This window comes from Melanerpes formicivorus, unplaced genomic scaffold, assembly GCF_026170545.1.
Source record: "Melanerpes formicivorus ecotype bairdi unplaced genomic scaffold, bMelFor1.0.p_v2 SCAF_2, whole genome shotgun sequence".
NCBI classification, from domain to species: Eukaryota; Metazoa; Chordata; class Aves; order Piciformes; family Picidae; genus Melanerpes; species Melanerpes formicivorus.
Genome location: NW_027142354.1, coordinates 25474426 through 25500488, shown reverse-complemented (window position 1 = coordinate 25500488; position 26063 = coordinate 25474426). Strand labels below are relative to the sequence as shown.

The window sequence follows — 26063 nt, the reverse complement described above, 5'->3', positions numbered from 1 at the left end:
TGGTGTTCTGCTGGTATCTCCAAATTTTTTTCACCCTGAGCCTAGTAGCATCAGTTTGAATTCTGCTCTTTCCTTACTTTCTGTCATTTCTATTTTCTCTTGCTCTGCTCTCTCTTATTTTTCCCATTGTTCATTTACCTACTTTTTTTCAGGAAAAGTTTTTTGACTGAACAAATATCACAAGTCTCTGCCATTATGTAGACATTAAGGAAATCCACCCCATCATTGTGCGCCCCTGCTGATTATCAATCTAAATGAACAATTTGGCTGCACTTGAAGAGTTTTTAGGATTATGTTATGGGGGACATTTATTTTTGAGAAGCAAACCAGAATGACTGAGACGTGCTTTTTATTCTAATAATAATATGTCTTATATAAGACACAAAAAAGAGTGTGAAGAAGATGATTTAAATGACTGCTAAGAATTTTTTTACTTCAAATTTTTGTAGTACTTTTTTTTTTTTTTTTTTGTAAAAAGAGAATTTCTGCTTTGTGATGCACAACTGTTTTGAGTTTCAGGACAAAAATTAATTCCTACCAAATTCTGTAATATGAGTTTAATGTTCATACAAAGTGTGTTTAAAAATATGGAATTGGTATCTGGCTTGTGTTTTGCTAAAGTGACATGCAATTTTTAAGATTGAAAGAAACAGCATATTAGGTCCTTGTTGCTTTCAAATATGTCAGTGGACATTCTTCTTTATAGGGGATGGAAAGAAGCTGGCTTGTGGTCTCGCTGACAAAACTGTACTGATATTTGATTCTGATCTCAGAGATACATGCAGTGTTCTTTCAGGTAAATTTATGAGTTTGTTTGATAAAGAAAGTATGTGATTGAGCTTAACCTAAGATGTCTTAGTAATTAAAAGATCACCTTGAAGGTGAGGGAGAGGAATACTGCTGGTCTGAAGATTTAGAAGTTATTTCTCTGGTTAATTTTGTTTTAGCATTAAACTTGTTACCAAGTATTCCCATTTATCTTTTTGTTTGTTTGTTTTTATGGGTGGGAAGGTAAATAGTAATCTAATGCAATTTATATTGCACTCTGCATTGTTCATGTGTATTAAATAGAAATAATAAAAATGTATGTAATCATAATGCTTGTATATATTGCAGTAGTTGAGCAAATTCATAGTACAACTAGCATAAATGGCAGCCATTAATAATGTCTTAATCTTTTATTGATGTAATGTTGGTATTTAGGTATTACTAGAACAGCAGCAGTGATTTTGTCCAAAGGCATCCCATGTATCTCAAGTATATTTAACATTGTTTCAAGAGATCAGATTTGGTTATTTTTATATATGTGTATGTATGTATTTTTAGGAAAGAGCTCAAAATTTTGTGTTTCTTTCCCTTGTTACAAGCATCTATAAAAATGACACAGTATTGCTACAGCATTTGGTACACAGCATCTTAACAAACTTGTGCCCAAGGAGTTCAATGCGTCTTCAGATTATTAACATTTCTCTGCACTAATCAGAATAAGCTGAAGTGTAAATGATTTTTCAAGAACATTGAAGTCTGGTTGTTTTGTTTTTTTTGGTAGCAGGACTACTCTGAACATGAAGTAGAACATAAATATAGAATTATTCCATGTGGCTGTAAATTATTGTTCCATAGCCTCTCTTTGCAATTTGTGTTTTGCATTACAGTTTCTTTTATGTGAACCACTATCGAGAAGTTAGGCAAGTTTTACTTGAATCTCCATAGAGATTATGTGCTGCAGAAAGTGATACTTCATTTTTGAGAAGTATTTTTCCTTTTTGTTTTATTTGTTTGTTTGTTTTTAAATTCACACACACACACACACTGGAGTTTATTTTCATGAGGGTTTCATTCATTTTGGACTGGTAATAGCTGGGATTTATCTTTGTTTCATCTCAGAGGAAGATATTATTTTCATTGAATTTGAGTCTATACCTCCATATAATTGTTACATACTAAATAAGCAAGGAGTGGTTAGATACTGGCAGTAGCAGGAAACAGGCTGCAAGAAAACCTATTTATCCAATCACATATACTTGAAAGCAGAGGGGAAAAAACAGAATTTACTCTGTAAATCATGAGAGAAATGGTATTTAGAGGCTTTTGCCTTTTTATGAAGTAAAATCAAGTATTACAATTTTACAAGGTGCTTCTGCATTCAGAGCTCCCTAAAATGTTGCAGTACTCTGCAAATGGAGGTTAATTATTGTGATGAGTAAAGTGACCTGCAACAAACTTTTTGTGCTGCTACAGGGAAGCTGTTTCTGGTGCCAGTAGTTAAGGTATCAAGTACTATTTTTTTTGGCTTGCTTAAAATAAATTATTACTAAGTTGTTCTTCTGTCAGTTGGCTCAGTTCTATTAGTTTTCTTAGTTTTTTTTACTGTCTAATTAATTTCATTGATACCTTTCATTCATTGTCTTTTTTTGTGATGCACAATCCGAAATGTAACCCACAATCTACTTCAGGCCCCTTAGGTAACATAAGAATGCACCCTGTGCGTGCAGCTCTTTTCAAAAGAAATGTAAATGTGGAGCTGTCAGATACTATGCTGTAGAGAAATAGGAACTGCAAGCTACCTGCTTATTTGATTCATGAATTTGCCTATTAATTTTCTACTTTAGATGCCTGTGGTTTTTGAAGTGTCATAATAAATGTATTTTCTTTTCATCTAAAACCATGATGCATTACTCTTTTTCAGACCTAAAATCAATGGTAATGTAAAACTTTTTCATGAAATGGCTATGATACCATGATACCTATTGTGTTAAAAACAATTTTCCGTTTCAAGACATCATTAGCATCTCTGAATACAGCTGAATTACAGATTTTATAATATGCTGTCAGAGAGGAGTGGTGTAGCCACAACAATTTTGCTATAAGCCTAACTAGTAAGTTAGGCTGGATTTGTTTCCTGAAGTACTCAGTTACAATTTAAAACATTTATGCATTCCTCTTCAGTGTCAGCTCTTCAGGTGTCTGTATCCTATAGTGAAGTGCAGGTAATGTTGACCAGCTTTAAAAGCATTACAGCCAGCATGGGTTTTTTAAAGAAGCCTTTTTACAAAACCAGTGGCTGTCCTTCTCAATGTGCTTCAGGGCTGGGGAACTCTGACTAATGCCTGCTTTGAAGCTTACTGGCCTCTTGAAAGCCAACTGGCATCTCCTTTACTCTGCTTTGAGACTGGGGGACCTGGAGTGCAGAGACTCTTAAGTGCTTTGCATGGCTCTTAAAATTTCCCAAATCTCAGATTTTCCTAAAGTTTCTCATGTTTTTTGCTGCTTCAGAAAGTGTTTTGTAAGTTGTTTCTGTGTTTGTTTGTTTTCTTTAATGCAGATAATTCAAGGCTTCCAAACAGTTTTACAAAACTTGTGTTAAAAATAAGTACAGTAATTACATATGTACAGTACTTACAGATGTACCTAGCAATTACGTACGCCGTTTTCTGGTGAAAATTCTACAGATATTTGGTAACTGAATTAAAATATTGATGAGCTATCACTGAAGATCTTAATTGCTGAGAAATTACAGGAAGTCTTATCAATTTAAAGGAACTCTTTTTTTGTACAGGACTTCATCTGACTGGAGAGAAAATGTGCACAAGAGGGCAGCATAAGAATTTTGAATGTTTTAAGGCTAGAGGAAAATCCCTACTTCATGTAGACAAATTGGGATATGGCTAAAGTTAAACTTGTTTGAAATATTTTCTATTTTTTTTGCCTTTTGGATCAGCATCAGTGTAATTTTAGATCAAGTTAATAATTATAGCTTCTGGATCATGTTCCTGGTTTTTGAAGTTCTTTGTAAGTTTCTAATCTTGTTTTAAACTGTGACACAACTGGAAAAGGTAGGAACTTTGTGCTATTAAATAGAGGCCATAATATTGAAACAATGATCTTTTTAATCTAATAAGGCAGTCTTGCAGAAGCTGCTGTTGTGGCACGTTCATTGTTTTTGCAAAACCAGCTAGCTCACTAATGAAGTTCTAATGAATAAAATTAAAAGTTGGAACTATTCAAGGTCTTAAGAGGTTTCCAGATAATATTTACTATAACTTTATTATAATACAGTATTACAAAGATAATTTGAGTATTATATCTTAAATTGAATTTTAAGATTGTTTCTTAAAAATGCTCTTACAATAAATTGGAAAAATTAAAATCAAATAATTATCATTTGAGATTTTTTTTGGTGTGTGTCTGTGGTTCTTGGTGGGAGAAGAAAATCAATAACTGATCTACTGTTTAACAGTTTTAATCCAAATATCTGAAATTTGTATTTAAAAGACACTTTAATGATAAGCATATAGTTATATTAAAACAATACAATTAATTATGAACACATGTGCAAATGAAATAATTGAACTTTATGATATTTCCATTATTAATAGGTCACAATGGTGCAGTTAATTCTGTTGGCTGGAGTCATGACAAGAAGTGGTTAGTTTCTTCATCAGAAGACAGAACTCTAAGGGTCTGGTCAGTGTGCAGTAATGAACCTGCCCTAATTCTGGTAATGAGGAACTTCAGTCAGTTTGGTTTACAGCTGATACTATTTTGCACTTTCATCTACTTGTATTTTAACAGCTCTGTAGAGGGAGCATGTAGCCTGATTTCTCAAACCTACTGAGTGGTGATTCCAGCTGACACTGGTACTGTGATCTAGGTGCTGTTTATTGACTTCAATTTAGGCTTTTATCATGATAATTTGAGAATCAAAACAAACTGTTTATTGACTTTAATTTAGGCTTTTATCATGATAATTTGAGAATCAAAACAAACATTGATAGAACAGAACTAGTGGGCAAGTTAGGGAGTTTTACTTTTGTTTGCTTGGTAAATTCTGTTTTCATTGACTCAGGTCTGCTTAAACTCTGTATGCTCCCCAATTCAAATGGATTTTTGGAATATGAAGCTAGATTGTATTAGATTCAAATGACTACAGATACTATTTACTGCCAAATCAAGTCAAATGAGACCTCTACTTTGAGATTAGTAAGTGTCACAAATGGGAAGGTCCATTACATAACAGGTTAACCTACTGCCATATGAATGATCAAGATAACAGAAGTGATGTCTTAACACCAGGAATCTCAGGTAAAAAAATACTTCTATTGGAATCTTTTCTTAACAATTTTCTTTGCATTTCAGGGGAAAGAAATGTTCCATAAGACTGTACGTTTTGCACAGTTTTATTTTATAGATTCATTTATATTGCTGTGTTGTGGAGCTGAATTTCATCTGTTAAGTTTCCATCTAGATACCACCAAGGATGACCTCAAACGGTACGAACAGTTTCTTAACATGCCTGTCAAAGTACTTGTACTGTTAGACCTAGGATCTTGAGTGGTGAGGTGGATATCATCGAAGAAAAAACCTTGGACAAGTAGTAAAAGCTAATTGTAAAAGTATTTGTTCCAGCATAATAGAAAAAACAAATAATGTCAAGTTGTTTGTTTGTTTTTTTAATGATGTGTACCTTAACTGACAGTTTCAACTGTTGCATTGTATCTAATTACTTATTCTCTTTTGTCCCTGTTTCTTCACTGTTAGGCAACTTCTATGCACTTTTTACTAATGCTATTCTGTTTACCATTATGTGGCTCCTTTCTGACTTGGAATTATGTGTTTTATTAAATCATAGTATCATAGTATCAGTCAGGGTTGGAAGGGACCACGAGGATCATCTAGTTCCAACTCCCCTGCCATAGGCAGGGACACCCCACACTAGATCAGGCTGGACAGAGCCTCATCCAGCCTGGTCTTAAACACCTCCAGGGACGGGGCCTCAACCACCTCCCTGGACAACCCATTCCAGAGCTTCACCACTCCTCATGGTGAAGAACTTCCTCCTCACATCCAGTCTGAATCTCCCCACCTCCAGCTTCATTCCATTCCCCCTAGTCCTATCACTGCCTGATATCCTAAGAAGTTCCTCCCCAGCCTTCCTGTAGGCCCCCTTCAGATACTGGAAGGCCACAATTAGGTCACCTCGGAGCCTTCTCTTCTGCAGACTGTACAGCCCCAACTCCGTCAGTCTGTCCTCATAGCAGAGGTGCTCCAGCCCTCTGATCATCCTTGTGGCCCTTCTCTGGACACGCTCCAGCACCTCCATATCCCTCTTGTAATAGGGGCTCCAGAACTGGATGCAGTACTCCAGGTGGAGTCTCATCAGAGCTGAGTAGAGGGGGAGAATCACCTCCCTCGACCTGCTGGCCACACTTCTCTTGATGCAGCCCAGGATCTGATTGGCTTTGTGGGCTGCAAGTGCACACTGAGAGCTCATGTTGAGCTTCTTGTCCACCAGCACCCCCAAGTCTCTCTCCTCCGGGCTGCTTTCCAGCCAGTCACTGCCCAGCCTGTATTTGTGCCTGGGATTGCCTCGACCCAGATGCAGGACCCTGCACTTGCTCTTATTGAACCTCATGAGGTTGGCTTGTGCCCACCTCTCCAGCCTGTCAAGGTCCCTCTGGATGGCCTCCCTTCCCAGCTTATATTTTCTTATGTTCAAAATTCATTATGTAAGGGCACTGAATGATTTTCACCTTCTTCTGTAGTGTACAAGGGATTTTTTTTTTTTTTCAGTTAGAATACATTCTGATTGTTCCAGAAAATGAATTGATTCTTATTTGTGTAACTGCTTTGCTTATTTTACTGGATGCAAGGCTGTATCTGGAAATGTATAATGAGACTGCTGTTTGGAGATTACTTGTTTAGCTTGAAATGTTATGGTCTGTTATACTGATATTTGTGGCCTGCCACTTAGTTTTGATTTTGACCCATGCAGATATTTATTAAAATTTAAAATGTCATATCTGTATGAAACTATTTTTTGGGTTGTGGTTTTTTTATCCTAGCTGCATGACAGGAGAGTTTGTTTGTTTCTTTTTAACATTTTCAATGTACAGACAGGATAAGTGGTTTATGTGGATGGAAAATCTGTTTCTTTTCATCCAAATTAATTTTGTTACAAAATTTTTAAATACAGTTCAGCAAGAGGTCTGTGGCTTTAATTTTTAATCATGAAAGAAGGCATTTTGGTTGGCTTTGATTCCAGTAGGAGTTTGCTGGTGGCCACAAATAACTTCATTAACAGTAACATTTATTTGATATTTTTTGCAGGTACAAACAGAGAAGTTTTTGCAAACTGGTACAGAAATTTCCAATGGCTTCAACAATGGAGATTACCAGCCTTTCAGCAGTAAATGATTTCTACTCCTGTATCCTTTGTATTTCTTATTCTCTTGGAACGTAATGATGTGAAAATATCTTCAGTTAAAGTAATTCCTGTGTTATTCTTTACTGCTTGTTGTTTTTTGGTTTTTAATCAGACTAAAAGTACTGTATGTCTTGTGGTATTGAACTTGATCTGTGGACATACTTTTAAAAAGTTTTTTTAGCACTTAGACATTTTTGTGCTACTCATAGAGCACTAAATACAAAAGCCTTTTGTCTCTTTCTGTTTATATGCTTTTGTTCTTGTAGATTAGTTTAGTTTAACTTTAACACAGAAAACTGTACAGATATTGTTCTTACAGCTGGCAGCAACCGAGCATTGGAAGTTTTTGACCTCAATACAGGCTGCAGCACAGCAGTCATACCTGAAGTTCATACTAGATCAGTATATCAGATCTGCCAAAATAAGGTATAAGCTTTACTGATTCTTTTTTTTTAGTACTCCTACAACTCCGTCAACAAAGAATTTGGAGGCTAAAAATGTAATTACAGTAATTAATAGGTTGCTGGAGTTTTTTTGTATGTTGAGGAAGTTGGATGAGGTCATAAGTCTGCATGATAAAGGTACCAAAATCTCATTTGTTCTCTAGTGAAATGGAGAAAGCAGCAAGAATGACCAGACAAGGTCACTTAGGGAAGTTTGTTTCCCTTTGCATACTTGTGCCAGACTGTAATACTGCAGTTCAGCAGGAACCTTTCCTTATGTAACTTTTCTCCTCTAAAGCTGAATCTGAAGTAGTCTAATATATGAAACTTCAGAAACAGCAACCAAAAAAAGTAATTGCTCAGTAATGCAATAAAATAGATGACTTAAACACCATCATCTTGCTCTTTTTTTTTTTTCCATGTGAAGATGGATTTGATTGTTTGAAATTCTTATGGTAGCATATACAATGGAATGCCTACTGTGTTAGGTTTGGTTGAGTATTATTCTTTATTCCCACTTGGAAGGTCCTTGCTTCTGTGGGTTTAAGAGAGTTCCTTATTACTACTTTTGTAGGGCTCTTTGTAGCTTTTCCTGAGAGAGATGATCTGGTAAAACACTTAAAATTGTGCTATTTCAGTACTGGTTGTAACAAATATAGGCTTAAAGTTCTGTCTTTTTGCTTGGTCAGCTTAGTGGCTTCAGGCTATTTAATCAAGAAAAACTTTAAAATTGTGGGCAAGTATTCACTTGAGAGAGAAAATATGGTACAGCAAACAAAATTGAGATTTATTTTTTTAAAAATAATTATGGATCAAAGCATTTCTTCATTTAAAAAAAAAATAATGCTTTAGTCATGAAAGTTCCTTGTGAACTATTTTGTTATATTCATATAGCCTTTACAGTAAATATAACTTAGTGCATTTCATTAAGATACTACGATAAAATAGAGAAATGTATGCAGAATGCTGTGTGTAAATTACATCCTGTTTAAAGTATGAAATATGATGGAATCTAAATTTCACAGTATCACAGTATCACTTAGGTTGGAAAGGACCTCGAGGATCATCGAGTCCAACCTATCAACACAGACCCCATGACTAGACCATGGCACCAAGTGCCACGTCCAATCTCCTCTTGAACGCCTCCAGGGTCGATGACTCAACCGCCTCCCTGGGCAACCCGTTCCAATGACGAACGACTCGCTCGGTGAAGAACTTCCTCCTCACCTCGAGTCTAAACCTCCCCTGGCGCATCTTGAGACTGTGTCCCCTTGTTCTGGTGCTGGTTGCCTGGGAGAAGAGGCCAACCCCTTCCTGGCTACAACCACCTTTCAGGTAGTTGTAGAGGGCAATGAGGTCACCCCTGAGCCTCCTCTTCTCCAGGCTAAACAATCCCAGCTCCCTCAGCCTCTCCTCATAGGGCTTGTGTTCAAGGCGTCTCACCAGCCTTGTTGCCCTTCTCTGGACATGTTCAAGTGTTTCAATGTCCTTCTTAAACTGAGTGGCCCAGAACTGGACACAGTACTCAAGGTGTGACCTAACCAGTGCTGAGTACAGGGGCACAATGAGTCCGCTGCTCCTGCTGGCCACACTATTCCTAATGCAGGCCAGGATGTCATTGGCCCTCCTGGCCACCTGGGCACATTTTTGGCTCATATTCAGGTGGCTGTCGATCAGCACACCCAGGTCCCTCTCTGTTTGGCAGCTCTCCAGCCACTCCGACCCCAGCCTGTAGCTCTACATGGGATTGCCGTAGCCAAAGTGCAGCACTCGGCACTTGGACTTGTTGAATGACATCCCATTGGACTCTGCCCATCTGTCCAGTCGGTCGAGGTCCCTCTGCAGAGCCTTTCTACCCTCTAACTGACTAACATCTGCCCCTAACTTTGTGTCATCTGCAAACTTGCTGATGACTGACTCTACCCCTTCATCCAGATCATCAATGAAGATGTTGAAGAGGACAGGGCCCAGCACTGATCCCTGGGGGACACCACTGGTGACTGGCCTCCAGCTGGATGCGGCACCGTTCACGACCACTCTCTGGGCCCGGCCCTCCAGCCAATTCCTAACCCAGCACATAGTGTAATGGTCCAATCCACGTGCTGACAGCTTAGCCAGCAGTTTGCTGTGGGGAACGGTGTCAAAGGCCTTGCTGAAGTCCAGGTAGACCACATCCACAGGCCTCCCCACATCCACCAGACGGGTCACCTGATCATAGAAGGAGATCAGGTTGGAGAGGCAGGACCTGCCCTTCCTAAATCCATGTTGGCTGGACCTGAGCCCGTGGCCATCCTTCAGGTGCGCAGTTATTGCCACCAGGATAATCTGCTCCATCACTTTCCCTGGCACTGAGGTCAGGCTGACTGGCCTGGAGTTTCCAGGTTCCTCCATCCGACCCTTCTTGTGGATGGGGACCACATTGGCCAGTTTCCAGTCACCTGGGACCTCACCGGTGAGCCAGGACTGGAGGAAAATGATGGAGAGTGGCCTAGCTAGCACATCTGCCAGCTCTCTCAGCACCCTAGGATGGATCCCATCCGGTCCCATGGACTTGTGAATATCCAAGTGGCTCAGCAGGTCCCGAACTAATTTCTCATGGATTTCCGGGGCATCACACTGGTCCCCGACCCCATCACCCAGCTCTGGAGGCCACTCGTCCTGAACTCCTCCTGCCTTGCTGTTAAAAATTGAGGCAAAGAAGGTGTTCAGGACCTCAGCCTTTTCCTCGTCTTCAGTCACAGTGTTCCCCTCCAGGTCCAATAGGGAGTGCAGGTTCTTCCTGCCCTTCTTCTTATTGTTGATATATTTATAAAAATGCTTTTTATTGTCTTTCACAGAGGTGGCCAGCTTCAGTTCCAGCTGGGCCTTTGCCTCCCTAATTTTATTCCTACATAATCTAACAGCTTCCTTGAACATACTTCGAGAAGCCTTCCCCTCCTTCCAAAGGTGATACAGCCTCTTCTTCCCCCTTAAATCCTCCAGGAGCTGCTTGCTCATCCAGGCCGGTCGCCTTCCCTGCCGGCTTGCCTTCCGGCACGTGGGAACTGCCAGTTCCTGTGCCTTCAAGAGCTCCTGTTTGAAGTAGGTCCAACCCTCCTGAACCCCTTGGTTCATGAGGGCTGGTATCCAGGGGACTTTGCAGACAAGTTTCTTAAATAGGCTGAAGTTTGCCCTTCGGAAGTCCAAGGTGAAGGTTCTGTTGGTGCTCCTCCCTATCTCCCTGCATATTGAAAACTTCACTATCCCGTGGTCACTGCACCCTAGGCAGCCTCCCACGATCACGTGTCCCACCAGCCCTACCCTATTGCAGAACAGCAGGTCAAGCAGAGCCTGTCCCCTGGTAGGCTCGCTTAACAGCTGTGTCAGGAAGCAGCCCTCCATGCACTCCAGGAATCTTCTGGATTGCCTCCTCCCTGCTGAATTAAGTTCCCAGCAGATATCTGGGAGGTTGAAGTCGCCAACAAGGACAAGATCTGATGATCTTGAGACGGCCTCCAGCTGCTTGTAGAATACTTCATCAACCTCCTCATCCTGGTTGGGTGGTCTGCAACAGATTCCAACCAGGATGTCAGATTTATTAGGCTGTCCTCTGATTTTGACCCACAGGCTCTCAACTCCCTCATCTTCCACCTCAAGTTGTGTGGCAGAGAGTGACTCCCTAATATACAGAGCCACCCCTCCTCCTCTTCTCCCTTGCCTGTCTCTCCTAAAGAGCCTATAACCCCCCATTGTAGCACTCCAATCGTGGGTGTTGTCCCACCGTGTTTCTGAGATAGCGACTACATCACAGTCACCCTGATGGATTAGGACCTCCAACTCCTCTTGCTTGTTACCCAGGCTGCGTGCATTGGTGTACATGCATCACAGCTGGGTTCCTGACTTCTCAACTGACCCGACCTTGTGCCCTACTCTTACCTCTGCAGAGGGACCGATTGCCTCACCCACCCCCTTCAGACCTAGTTTAAAGCCCTCCTAATGAGCCCTGCCAACTCCAGTGCCAGGACTCTCTTACCCCTTCTAGATAGATGCACCCCATCGAGACCCAGCAGGTCAGGTGTGGTGAAAGTTGTCCCATGGTCATAGAACCCAAAGTTCTGCCTCTGGCACCATCCCCTGAGCCAATTGTTGATGGTGTGGGTTCTCCCGTTCCTCAGCTAGTGATGAGGGGTGGTACAATAGCAGCAAATCTGTGGAATGAAATAGTTATTGCTGAAGATCCAGTGCCTACACACCAAATTTTATGATGGCTTTGATTTGGACTGGCATCTAGTCTCATCTTGTGGGCTGAGTGTGTATTATTGATGGCAATATATATACCTTGAAATTCCGATGTTCTGAGACTGCTTTGTGATGCTACCTGGACAGCAGTATGTAGGAACTCTGAGGAGATCTCTCAGAATATGATGGGAGTCTTTATTTCCTGTTTCCTTTAGAATTTTAGTACTTTAAAGGTGATAAATTTATTTAAAAGATAGTAATTATTGCTGTGTCTGTATGACTTATTGATCAAGAAGCATAGACTGGGAGTGAAATAAACCTGTCATATTGCTCATATATGCATGTAAGCTGCTGCTAAATCAAAGTTTCTCTAAAGATACTCATAAATTATCTACATGATATTGCAGAATTTTAGAATGTGCTGTAGAGAAATTTCAGAGGAACATCAAGCATTTGCTCTTGTCAAATTTTGAAAATCATTCTCTGTGGCCAGTTAAATAACATTAACATAAGTCTTCCGTCTTTCAAGAATCTCAAAACCATTGTTTTGTTCATCAAAATCTGCAGTAATTGTACTGAGGCCAGAGTAGATTTTTTTTATAGTTGCTTCTCTTGAAATCTGTCCAGAATGTACTGGCTAAAATCATTGAGTTCACTCCTGCCCTCATTCTCCAGTGACCATAGGTAGTCAGATCCATCACTTTGTTTAGGAGAGCATAGCACATCTCTTGTGGCAGTGGCAGTTACCAATGTCATGAAGCCTTGATCCAGTAATAGTGCGCTGAAGATGATAAACCACCCCACTGAATCATTATTTGCCACTGTTTAACTTTCTTCAGAAGTAATGTTTCAAATCTCTGACTGTATTAGGTTGCAAAATCAGACTTTATTTTTCCCTGAGATGTTCAATCTGCAGGCTCTGTACAGATGTATGTACCATTGATAAACTTGTCCTTTGTCTGAAGCTTGAATTATGCTAGGTAATCTTCATTAATGTTAATACTTTATCAAATATTGCAGATGAATGTTGAGTATATAGCCATAGATTGCACATACAGAGAATACATATACTGAGTGTTGGCTATTGTAGGGTAGCAAATTGCTGCAGTGGTCCCTTTTTTCAGGAGAGGTATGAATCTGGTAGTGGTTCTGTCCATTTTTATTGACCATTCTCCCTCTTTCCTGGAGAGAACAGTGACAGCAACAAGATTGGGCTTTGAGCTTTTCTGTCTTGTCACTCTTCTTCTTTTCTCACTGGTAGCTTCTGCATGACTGTGCTGCCTCAAGCTTTCTGATAGTTTGATGGAGCTCCAGAACAAGCAACTTATGGCTGAGGCCTGCACCTGTGATCCTGTGCTGCTTGACCAGTTTACCTCTCCAAACCTCTCCGGTTGAAGCTAGGCTATATCCCTATATCATTGTAGGTGCTCTGCCTCTACTGCTGAGTCTTCACTTCTCCACCTCCTACAGCCTTTTCTTGTAATTAATTCCCTCAATCTAGTAGAATCTTCCTCCCATTTTGCCCCATAGTGTTCAAGTAATCCACAACCATGTAGATTATTGTTCTCAGAGCTCCTTTGCCCCAGTTGTCTTACCTTCTTGAACCTCAGTGTCTTACAAGGGTACAGAGGAGACAGATGCATGTACTGGAAGAAACTAGGTTTTGGGGTTGGAATGACCATGAAAGAGGAAAAGGATGTAGGGAACTGAAGACAGCAGCATCAGTAAAGCCCACTTCCAGAAGATTAGAACTTCTGCTTCAGTACAAATAATCATAGAATCATCATAGAATGGCTTGATTTGGAAGGGACCTTAAAGGTCATCTAGTTCCAACTCCCCTGATACAGGCAGGGACACCTTCTGTTTGACCAGATTGCTCAAAGCCTCATCCAACCGGGTCTGAAGCAGTTCCAGGAATGAGGCATCCACAGAAGCATCTATGGGCAACCTGTTAAAGTGTCTTACCACCCTCACTGTAAAGAACTTCTTCCTAATGTCCAGTCTAAATCTATCCTGCTCTAGTTCAAAACCATTGCCCCTTGTTCTGTCACCACATGTTCTTATAAATATTCCATTTCCAGCTTTCTTGTAGGCCCCCTCAAGGTACTGAAAGTTGCTATTAGGTCTTCCTGGAGCCTTCTCTCCCCCAGGCTGAGCAGACCCAACTTCCTCAATGTGTCCTCACAGGAGAGGTACTCAAGCTCTTTAATCATCTTTGTGGACCTCCTGGACCCGCTCCAACAGATCCATGTCATTCTCATTCTTGGGGCTCTAAAGATGAACACAGTACTCCAGGAGGGGTCTCACCAGACTGGAGAGACAGAATCACATCTCTTGACCTGTTAGCCATGCATCTTTTGGTGCAACATAGCCTTTTGGGGCTGCCAATGCATATTGCTGGCTCATGTCAAGTGCCTCATCAATCAACACCCCCAAGTTCTCTGTAGAGCTGCTCTCAATCCACTCATCACCCAGCCTGTATTTGTGCTTGGAGTTGCCCTGACCCAAGTGCAGCACCTTGCTTGAATTTCATGAGGTTGGCATGGGCCCACCTTTCCAGCCTGTGGATGGAATTCCTTCCCTCCATCATGTTGACTGCACCAAACAGCTTAGTGTCATTGGCAGATTTGCTGAGGCTGGACTTGATCCCACTGTCCATGTTTCCAATGAAGATGTTAGACAGAACCAGTTCTTGAGGGACTCCACTCACCACAGGTCTCCGTTTGGACTCTGAACCATTGATTGCAATGTTTCAGGAATGACAATCCAGCCATTACAAACACCTTTAAATTAAAATCAGTAGCACAGTTTAGAAAGTCTTCAGATTTTAAACTCATCTTTTAATTCAAATGATTACTTCAGAAATTAAAAATTCAGTAGTATAATGCTGGAGAAAAAAATGATAAAAATTTCATAGAAGATGAGGAAATAATGTCACTCAGAGCAGAGGGAAAGGTAAGTAAAGGCCTTGTCTGGTAAATCTTTAAAGACAGTAGTCTCCATATTTGCATGAGATAAGAAGCTGCCCTATGTTACATGTTTATAGCCCCTCAGTTTAAGAAGGACATTGAAACACTTGAATGTGTCCAGAGAAGGGCACAAGCCCTACGAGGAGAGGCTGAGGGAGCTGGGATTGTTTAGCCTGGAGAAGAGGAGGCTCAGAGGAGACCTTATTGCTGTCTACAACTACCTGAAGGGTGGTTGCAGCCAGCTGGGGATTGGTCTCTTCTCTCAGGCAACCAGCACCAGAACAAGAGGACACAGTCTCAAGCTGCACCAGGGGAAGTTTAGGCTTGAGGTGAGAAGAAAGTTCTTCACAGAAAGAGTGATTGCCCATTGGAATGGGCTGCCCAGGGAGGTGGTGAAGTCACCATCCCTGGAGGTGTTCAAGAGGGGACTGGACGTGGCACTTGGTGCTATGGTTTAGTCATGAGGTGGTGACAGGTTGGACTTGATGATCTTTGAGGTCTCTTCCAACCTTGGTGATTCTGTGATTCTCTGAATGCAGTGAATGGAAAGTATATATTGCTTTTCTTCTTTATCTGTTAGATATAGGAATAACCAAATATCTTAATACTATCCTGTTTGAAAAACCTTAAATTACAAATGGTTGAGAGTAATGTATCTCTCAATATATCTACACCCATTAGCAGCTAGTTGCATCATCATCTTCCATCAGGAAACTAGGCTTAAACAGATGACCCTATGGAGGTGTGGTGGTGTTACTGCTACAGGTTTCTACACTGTCTTACTTTTCAAAGCATTTGCTTAGTGTGACCATTTTAGGCTGTGCCTTTAAGAAAGGGACAGTGCTGATCCAGGACCTGGTGGGGGAGGACAGCAAGGTACTTCTGCTAGGGAGGAAGAGAAGATTTGTCTTAAAGATATAGCTGAGTTATTAAGATCATCAGAGGATCGAGATGCAGCTCTTGGTAGGACAGAGCTAGTGGTGGTGCTTCTCAGCTTAAAGAGATCCTTGAGAGAGTGACAGAAAAATTATTTGGACAACAAGTTGAGGAAGAGGAGGCAAAGGAGGAAGAAGATGACCTTCAGGGATGTTTGTCACCTCGGGAAGAGCTTCGAAACATCCGTAAGGATTACATCAGAGCAGATAAGGAGCCAGTTCTAGCTTGGCTAGGTAGATGTTATGATACAGATGCTCCTGCTCTAACAGTTGGAGACAAGTCAGCAGCTCAGTTAGGAACTCTATCAAAGGATAATGGAATAGATAGACATCTAGGCAAGGCTCTCGGTAAGGTTAATCTGTGGATATGCCTTTTAGTGGCAGTTTTCATGAGATACCCTTCCCGAGATGATCTTCCATGGAATCTTAAACCCTGGACTACCATAGATGAGGGAATTAAGCGTCTGAGAGAATTTGCTGTTGGAGAGATACTCTGTGGTGAACATGAAACTGAATCCTGATGAAATTCCTTTAGGAACTGGTCTTGCTAGAAAGCTCATCAAACTTGCTCCTTCTAATTATGCAAACATTCTGGCAAGCAGAATTGTGCCAAGAAATTATGGTGGAGCTCCTCCTACGGTTGGCCAATTCACTGATCAAATGAGACAATTGGATGATAGCATGACACGGGTTTTTTTTTGGTTTCAGCCATTAAAACTGTGTCTGGAAAAATTGAGAATTGCATGAAAGATCTGAAGGATGAATTTAAAAACACCATATCCCAATTGGCAAAAAGAGATAATTCTAATTCTTCCTCCAGGTGGATACAAGTTTCATCTGTGAGGAACAGATGTCCTCCAAGGAGGTCATTCCAAAACAGATCAAACCAAAACAGACCACCAAGGCAATCACATAGGTCTATTTGGATAACTCTGCATGATCAGTTTGGTGAGAACATGAACAGATGGGATGGCCAACCAACTTGTAATCTTTTCAGGAGACAGGGAACTGCAAAGTGGCAGAACCTGAGGTAGCAATACTAGAAGGGTAGTTGTTACTTCCACAGTTTCCCAGAGTAACTCTCATAGCTCCAACAGTGGCTCCAGTTCTAACACTGCACACTGTGCTCATTGCACATGTGGGCATGTTCCCCATAACTAGGGGTGCCCTGCCTCCCACCAGGGGGAGGAAAGGAATAATAGAGATAAAAGAATCTATTGGGATATGTACATCCAGTGGCCTGGCACTTCACAATTTCGGAAGTACAGGGCCTTGGTTGACACAGGAGCTCAGTGCACCATAATACCATCAAATTATCAGGGATCAGAGCTTATAACTATTCTGCGAGTCACTGGTGGATCTCAAGAGTTAGGTAAGGTGGAGGTTAATATAAGTTTAACTGGTAAACAATGGAAGAAGCATACAGTTGTAACCGGACCTGACACACCTTGTATTTTGGAAACTGATTTTCTGAGAGGAGGGCGTTTCAAAGACCCTAAGGGTTTCAAATGGGCTTTTGGAGTAGCATCTGTAGAAATTGATGGACAAAAATTGAAACTGTCTGTTAGACCTGAGCTCTCTGATGAATCTGCAGTTGTGGGACAATATAAGACACAGGACATTAAATTGCCAGTTGCTTCTCAGACTGTGCATCACAGACAATACAGAACCAACCGTGACTCTTTGTTGCCCATTCAGAATCTGATTCGTCAGTTGGAGAGTCAGAAAGTCGTCAGCAAAACTCATTCACCTTTCAACAGTCCAGTGTGGCCTGTGCAGAAGCAGAATGGAGACTGGCATCTGATGGTCGACTACCGAGCCCTGAATGAAGTAACACCACCTATGAGTGCAGCAGTACCAGACATGATGGAACTCCAGTATGAGCTGGAATCCAAAGAGGCCAAATGGTATGCTACCATAGACATTGCTAATGCATTTTTCTCTATTCCCATAGCAGAGGAATGCAGGCCTCAGTTTGCTTTCACCTGGAGAGGAATCCAGTACACTTTCAACAGATTGCCAGTGGGCTGGATCCACAGCTCAAGCATCTGTCATGCAGTAATCCACGATGCTCTGGAGAAAGGCAGTGCTCCAGAACACATCCAGTTCATCGATGATATCATCGTCTGGGGTAAAACTGCTGAGGAAGTCTTCAAGAAAGGTAACAAAATCATTGACATTCTTCTGAATGCAGGTTTTGCCATCAAGCGAGACAGGGTGAAAGGACCTGCCACAGAGATTCAGTTTCTGGGAGTGCGGTGGCAGGATGGACGCCGACACATTCCAGTGGATGTGGTAAATAGAGTCTCTACCATGGCAAGTCCCACAAACAAGCAAGAGACCCTACGTTTCTTGGGGATGGTGGGATTTTGGAGACTGCACATTCCTGGATACAGTCAGATTGTGAAACCTCTGTATGATGTGACTCTAAAGAGAAACCATTTCCACTGGGGACCTGAACAACAAGCAGCCTTTGACCAGATAAAGCAAGAGGTAGTTCAAGCAATGGGTCTGGGACCTGTCCGAGATGGCCCAGACATTAAGAACATTTTGTACACGGCTGCAAGTGACAATGGTCCAACCTGGTGCTTGTGGCAAAAAGCTCCAAGTGAGACACGTGGACGACCTCTTGGTTTCTGGAGTCGAGGTTACAGAGGCTCAGAGGCTAATTATACTCCAACAGAGAAAGAAATTTTAGCTGCCTATGAAGGAGTAAAAGCATCTTCTGAAGTAATTGGAACTGAATCACAACTTCTCTTAGCTCCCAGATTACCAGTTTTGAATTGGATATTTAAAGGCAAAGGCTCCACACCACATCATGCTACAGACTCAGCAGGGTCTAAGTGGATGGCTCTGATAACACAGAGAGCTCGAATGGGAAATCTTGAAAGACCTGGTCTAGTGGAGGTGGTCTCAAGTTGGCCTGAAGGTACCAACTGTGCTAAACCTTCAGAGGAGAATATAACTTGTGCTGAGGAAGCTCCTCCTTACAATGACCTTTCTGATGATGAAAAGAAATATGCTTTGTTCACAGACGGTTCCTGTTGTCTTGTTGGAAACAAGCGAAGATGGAAGTCTGCAGTGTGGAGTCCAACACGCCGAGTTGCAGAGGCGAAGGATGGAGAAGGAGAATCCAGTCAGATTGCAGAGGTAAAAGCTGTCCAGCTAGCTCTCGACGTAGCTGAACGTGAGAGATGGCCAAAGCTTTCTCTCTACACCGACTCATGGGTGGTAGCCAATGCTCTATGGGGTTGGCTAAAGAACTGGAAGAAGAGTGGCTGGCAGGGGAAAGGAAAACCCATTTGGGCAGCCGACCTGTGGCAGGACATTGCTGCTCGAATCGAGAGAATTCCAGTGAAAGTGAGACACATTGATGCTCACATTCCTAAGAGCAAAGCTACTGAGGAACAGCAACACAACCTTCAGGCAGATCTAGCTGCAAGAGTTTCTCAAGTAGACGTGGACTCTGATCTTGATCTCAACTGGAAACACCGAGGTGAGATATTCTTAGCTCGGTGGGCTCATGATTCGTCAGGACATCAAGGCAGAGATGCAACATACCAATGGGCTTGTGACAGATCCATAGACATTTCCATGGATGCTATCACACAAGTCATCCATGACTGTGACATTTGTGCTGCTATTAAGCAGGCAAAGTGAATTAAGCCCTTGTGGTATGGTGACAGATGGTCCAAGTACAAGTATGGTGAAGCTTGGCAGATTGACTACATCACTCTACCACGTTCTCGTTCTGGTAAGCAATACGTGCTTACTATGGTAGAGGCAAACACTGGATGGTTGGAAACTCATCCAGTTCCGCATGCAACTGCACGCAACACCATTCTCGGTCTGGAGAGACAGATCCTGTGGAGACACGGAACTCCAGAGAGGATTGAATCAGACAACGGAACTCATTTCAAAAGCAACCTTGTAAAGAGCTGGGCCAAAGAGCACATTATCGAGTGGATATTTCACATCCCCTACTATGCACCAGCTGCAGGGAAGATTGAATGCACAGCGGTTTGTTGAAGACCACTCTTAAAGCCATGGGGGGTGGATCTTTGAAAAACTGGGAAAAACATTTAGCACAAGCAACCTGGCTGGTAATAGTAGAGGTTCAGTGAACCAAGCTGGACCTGCACATTCAGATCTGCTACAGAAAGTAGAAGGTGATAGAGTTCATGTTGTTAGAGAAAGGAATCTGTTAGGTAAAGCTGTTTGGGTATTTTCTTCCTCAGGAGAGGCTAAACCTGTCCGAGGGGTGGTTTCAGCTGAAGGTCTGGGTCACACTTATTGGGTAATGCAAGAGAATGGTGAAATTCAGTGTATTCCACAAAGAAATTTAACTTTAGCTGAAAGAGTTTAATTTCAAACAGTTGTACAGCTACATCGCATCCAAAGGAAGAATCAACGAGGAATCTACGGTGCACGAACCCTGAGAACCCTGAGAGCCCTGAGTCAACTGAGTTTCCTTGTATCCCTGTTTCCTTTTCTTCGCTTTGTCTGCGAAGAGACAAACTGTTTTCCATTTTCTTATTTTCTGATTTTCTTCTGAATCATCTACATCTGAGGATAGCTGGAATGGACTATGAACTTTACTTACAAACTGTAAATATTGTTTTAGATTGGATGGATAGTGCGAACAGCCAATGAAATTGTTTAGAAGGGGTGGATTGTGACCATTTTAGGCTATGCCTTTAAGAAAGGGACAGTGCTGGAACACTCTGGCTGAATGTTTTGAAAAACAAAGATAGGTCTAAACGAATTTCATTAGTAGATTGGTAGAATGCAAGTTTAAGTTTTAGTTCAGTTGGAATTTTTCTCAGTTACTCTCTGTTCTCCCTTTCCAGCCTGTCTGCTTCTGTGCAACTAGCTGGAATGACCTTGAGTAACAGATAAGCAAAACTAATCCCTGCATGCGCTTGGATGCCTAATAAGAATTCTCTTCCTTAATAACTGCCTTTTCTCTCTCTAACCCTTTTTGGGAAAAGGGAGGTAGGGGGAGAGAGAGGGGTACAGAGCGGGACCCTCCTCTGTCTGGAGGAGGGAGTTTTGTTCCTGTATTATTTTTCTTTGCTGTATATTTCTGTATATATTGTAAATGCTGTACATATTGTGTATATATGACCTGCACTCCATATTGCTTGTAAATATAGCTTTGCTCCTCCGACTGAGCTACCTGTGGTTTCTTTCTTTGTGGGGGAGGGAGAGCTAGGCCTTCTGTCAACCTACTACACTTAGGAGCTGGGGGGAAGAGGTTTGTTGTTCTCCTCAGCCTGAGGAAACTAGTGGGAGATTTCCACTTGTTTTCCCACTTTTCAGTGATAGGCTGGTGTTGAGCAACCCTCTACTGTTTTCCCTCAACCTGTCTGGTTTATAGACCATACTCTCAGAATTGCTTGTGATGTTTTAGCACAGTGTTACCAGATGATGTCATTAAGCTCCTTCTGAGGCAACGAGCAAATACCGTTTTTCTATTAGTAGTAAATTCACTCTAAGTAGACTGTAGCCATCTTGCACCAAGTCTGAATAAGGGAGATATCCTGAGCTGATAGTAACAGATTTACATGGAGCTGCCATCCCTGGAGGTGTTTGGGGAAAGATTGGATGTGTCACTTAGTGACATGGTCTAGTTGATGTGGTGTTAGGTAATAGGCTGGACTTGATTTCAGAGGTCTATTCCAGCCTCAATAATTCTGTGATTTAACCAATGATTTACAGCTTGACAATTTTGGTTTGATACATAAGATCCCCAGTGGGATATTAGTGACTGGATAGCTGCCTGGTGGAAAAGGACCTGGGAATGTTGGTTGGCAGCCAACTGAATATGAGCTGGCAGTATGCCCAAATGGCCAACAAGGGCAATGGCATCCTGGCTTGTATCAGAAAGTGCAACCAGCAGGATGAGGAAACTGATTGATGATAAGATTGTTGTCTTTAGCACAAGCCAGCTGCATGGTTTGGATTATATCAGTGGTGTTCATATGGAATTAGTGAATGAGATAGAGATTCTCTTGAACCATGTCTTTCTTGGGGCACAATTTTATATGGAAGCTGCAACACAGTTTAGACAGATGTTGAGAAGGGATTATGGTGGTGAATGAGGGAAACGATGGGGAATAGGCAAGTGATTTGTCTGTGTGAATCAAAGAATAGAGTTTGAAGAGTGTTTTGGAATATACTACTTTTTACATTAGATTCTTAGAAATGATAGATTATCAAAAGATGACTCAAAAATGCAAAACTATAAATAAAATGCATCTTGCATATTATCCCAACTAGAATTTATTGTCTTCTTGTGGTAGGGTTGGAAGGGTAAGGCCAAAAAGCCTCCTCCCTCCCCCCTGTAAAGTAAAGGGAAAGAAAATTGAAGGGAAAGGGAAAAAAACCTCACAGCTGAATTAGCAAAGCAGTGGAGCTGTATATTTACAAAGCAATGTAGGATATGCAGGGAAATATATACAAATTTACAATATATACAAAGATATACAATAAAGTAGCACAGAAATGAGAGTTCCCCCCCCCGCTTCCCCCTTTCTCCCCTTTTCCCCAGAGCGGGTTAGAAAAGAGAGAAAAGAGAAAAAAGTTAGAAGCAGTTATGTGTTAATTGGAAAGCAGTTAATACAGGCCTTGCAGTTTTATCAGTTTTGTCAAGGTTGAAGCTTGGCCGAAAGCCCAGAACAGAGAGCTGCTGCCCGGCGGAGGAGCGGAAGCAAGACTAATAGAGAAGTGCCGGAATGCCCAGGATACCCTCCTGCACTCCCAGTTCAGAAGGTGCTTCCTCCCACTCTACCAATGAAATTAGTTTAGATCCTTCTTTTCGTTTACCAACTTCCGTCCACCATATTCCCTTTCTTAAAGGCGCAGCCTCAAACAGTGACACTTCTACAGCCATATTTACTGGGAAATGTAGTTTGAAGATACAAAGTATAGTATATTACTGGTTGAATTGACAGGGCAAGGAAGTAACAAATGGATACACTCCTTACCTGTGTTACTGTTGTATTCTAAAGTAAAGAAATAGTGTGTGAAAGTAAATGTATATGTTGCTGTAAAACTTTCTGTGTTGGACTCTAATCATTGACTAAAGAAAAGGATGATAAAAAGTTTCAAAAACTAACAAAAAACACACTCAAACTTTTGGTGAATACTATTCTTTGGAAAACTACTGTCTATCTTTTACAATTCCTCTGTTTAAATTTATAGTTATACACAGCTAATGTGAGAATGTGTAGACTTTGTGAAATCTGTGGCACAGTGCATTTTAGTTCATCTCTGTTAAAGCAAACTGTGGTAATCTATAGTTTAGGAAGGAAAAGTGAAAGCTCTTTAATGCTGGGTTCCCCACTTTGTCTTGCCATTTTTGGAATTCTTTTGACAAAATACTAGAGCATTTTCCAGCTATAGACAAGTTTTCATAATGAATAGTAGATTCCTGGCACTTAAGCATTGATTGTGGGAAATGGCCTTGAGGTTTCTGAGGTATTCAGCCAAATCAAGAATGTGAATGATGGGGAAAAAAAAGGAGGAGCTTTAGCTGTTTATATTAATTCCCTGGATAAAAAAGTTTTTACCCAGCAAGAAGGCCAGGATTTGCCAGTGTGACTTAAAAAAATATAAATCAGAGATCTAGAAATAGACTGGATTTAATTATTTAAATGTACAGAGACAAAAATCTGTCCTGTTATGAATGGATGCAATTGCTACTGAAGTCAAGGGAAAGCATGCCCACTTATGCCAGGGCCAAACATAACTTTCAATTAAATATTGGAGCAATGTTTGATCCCTCCCTCTCCCTACTTCTGTTTCCCATCCCCCCTGTTTTGTACCGTCACAAAATTATCTTCTCCTAGCACTCATAATGGATCTTATACTTGGAGTCCGTGACATAACCCCATCAGCCTTTTCTGTTGATTCTGATGGTGGGTGTTGCTCCTGGACAAAGAACTCATGGCTGTTCTGAAACAACAGCAAGGAGTCAAGGCAGTGTTCTTTTTCTCTGACTGGGTTATGGGGGTTCCTCCACATGGCAATTTTCCTCTGCATTCCGTTGTGTGTGTGCAGACAAGCTTTTTACCATGTAACCTAATGAACACTTCTTTGCCTTTTTTTTTTTTTTTTTTTTTTTTTTTTTTTTTTTTTTAATGAACTAAATTCTTCACTGAAAGGATGAGCAGACTCTGGAACAGACTTTACAGGGAAGTGATTGTGGCACTGAGCCTGTTAGAGTTAAAGGAGCATCTGGACAGTGCACTTGTTCATATGGTTTAGTTTTAGGTAGCTCTATGAGGAGCAGAGAGTTGGACTTGAGGATCCCTAAGGGTCCCTTTCAAATGGAGCTATTCTATGATTCTATAAATATTTAGTAATGACAAGAATAGTTATCTGATTTCATGTTTTACAGGGGTCATCCTTCAGCACTCAGCAACCTGAAGCTTACAATCTTTTCATGACCACAGCCCCAGGTGATGGCATCAAACTGTGGGATTTAAGAACACTGAAGTAAGGCTGGATTCTTAGAATTGCTATACTTGCTGTAATAAACCAGTAGAAATTTGGACATGGAATGAGATCTACGGGCAGGCCATTGAAAAAAAATAATTAAAAATTAATTGGAATTTACTAATTTTAATAGACCAAACAACATACTAGTTTCTCATTTGTAATTAGTTATGTAGAAACCATTAAATGGTCAACATTTATCCTTTTTGTCTGCCTTTGTAGCTCTAATTATATATGTATTAATGTATTGAATTGAATGTTAATGGTAGTTCCTTAACAGTATGTCATTACTGCTAAAGGAGGTAAAATTTATGAACTAGCTTTTAAAATACTAATATAACTCTAACAGCATTATTAAAAATCATGTAGGTAGTGGTATGAATTTGCATGATGTTATAAACTCAGGATAAAATCCGATGCTTACTCTAAAACCTACCAGTGTTGTACTTGGGAAAACTGGGAAAAGGGAGAGAGTGGTAAGGGGGGAATATTGTTTGGGAAAGGAAATACTTGGGGCAGTCTCTGTTGTGTTGGTTAAAATAATTTATGTTTAAAACTAAAAGAGGTTTGGACCAAAGGATAAGTTTTTTTGAAGAGCATTTTCATATTTGCTTTGTGTGTATGTAAACATACATTTATTGAAAGATGTCAAATAAGTTTTCTAGTACTGAATTTTCTATGTAGGAAATGTTTATAAATACCCTTTCATTTATGTTCACATTTTTGTGGTAAGAATGCATTAAAACTATAGGGGGCATACATGTTCCTGCCAAAAACATTTGCTGTATTTTCTGAACTGAATGTCAGAAAGTAATGAAACTAGAGGCTGCTGTGGTTGGAATCTTTTACTTTCTTATGTTTTTCTAATAAGGTGCTCAAACTGTGTTGCTGACAAGTAATGAAAAAGTAGAAAGCTTTTCACAGATCACTTATCTCTCTCTTTTTGTTTCTAAATACTAATGTAAGTAAAGCAGGTGAATGGTAAAATAGTTAAATTGTAAAATCTGGGCAGTCAGTTAAAAGGATATGTCCTGGGAAGAGGGAAATAATTTATGTATGTTCTTGCTTTATATTTAATTTGGCAGAGTTGATGCATGCTAGTGTCCACTGAGTTCTATTAGCCAAACTTTAAAAATGTAACTCAAGTTCTTAATGACACATATTTTAAGGGTGTTTATACTAGGGACTATGCATATATGTGTTTGTTAACCATTACCCAGTGATCAATGGTAGTAACTGTTGTGGAGAAAAGATAAAATAGATCATTATTTTTTACTTTTTAGTAACTTTCAGGGGAAAAAAACCAAATCTTCCAGTTTTTAAAAAGAAAATTTCCTCTCACAGTTCAGACCAGAGATTGATTCTTCTGTATTTTAAAATCTATTCTTGAGTTCTCATAAGGAATAGAAGTGTTCACTTTTTCCTAATGTGTTCACCAGGTGTTTTTCACATAAATTTGACATGACTGTGAGTTTGGAAAGCTCTCTTTGAACTTGGAACAAGTTTCCACTCAAGTGTTAGGTCTAATGCACAGTTACAGACTGAAAACTATTTTTTTTTTGTTCATAGGTTTTGTGCAATCAAATCTAATCCATCCCTTGCACTTTTGGGTGCTTATAGGAGAGATTAGCTCCTAAGCAATCTTATGATGGGTCAGTACCTTTTAATCTCAAAGTTGTTGATTTGGAAAATTAGTGCATCAGCCATTACAGTGTTTCGAATGGTCCCTCTGGAGTGCCCTCTCATTGTTTCTGCTTTGGGTTTACCAGAATAGGGTTTACTTAGTGAA

At 40.7% G+C, this 26063-nt stretch overlaps 1 protein-coding gene across 1 annotated transcript in view; it reads left to right on the top strand.

Moving 5' to 3' along the window:
- The window catches only part of WDR27 (WD repeat domain 27), a 120213-nt gene that overhangs the window by 19563 nt on the left and 74587 nt on the right, over positions 1-26063 (top strand). Inside the window, exons 16-21 of the mRNA XM_068153534.1 lie at positions 707-796; positions 4380-4501; positions 5140-5273; positions 7111-7208; positions 7512-7633; positions 24177-24274. Coding sequence (XP_068009635.1) covers positions 707-796; positions 4380-4501; positions 5140-5273; positions 7111-7208; positions 7512-7633; positions 24177-24274 — 664 coding nt within the window. The remainder of the gene's footprint in view (positions 1-706; positions 797-4379; positions 4502-5139; positions 5274-7110; positions 7209-7511; positions 7634-24176; positions 24275-26063) is intronic.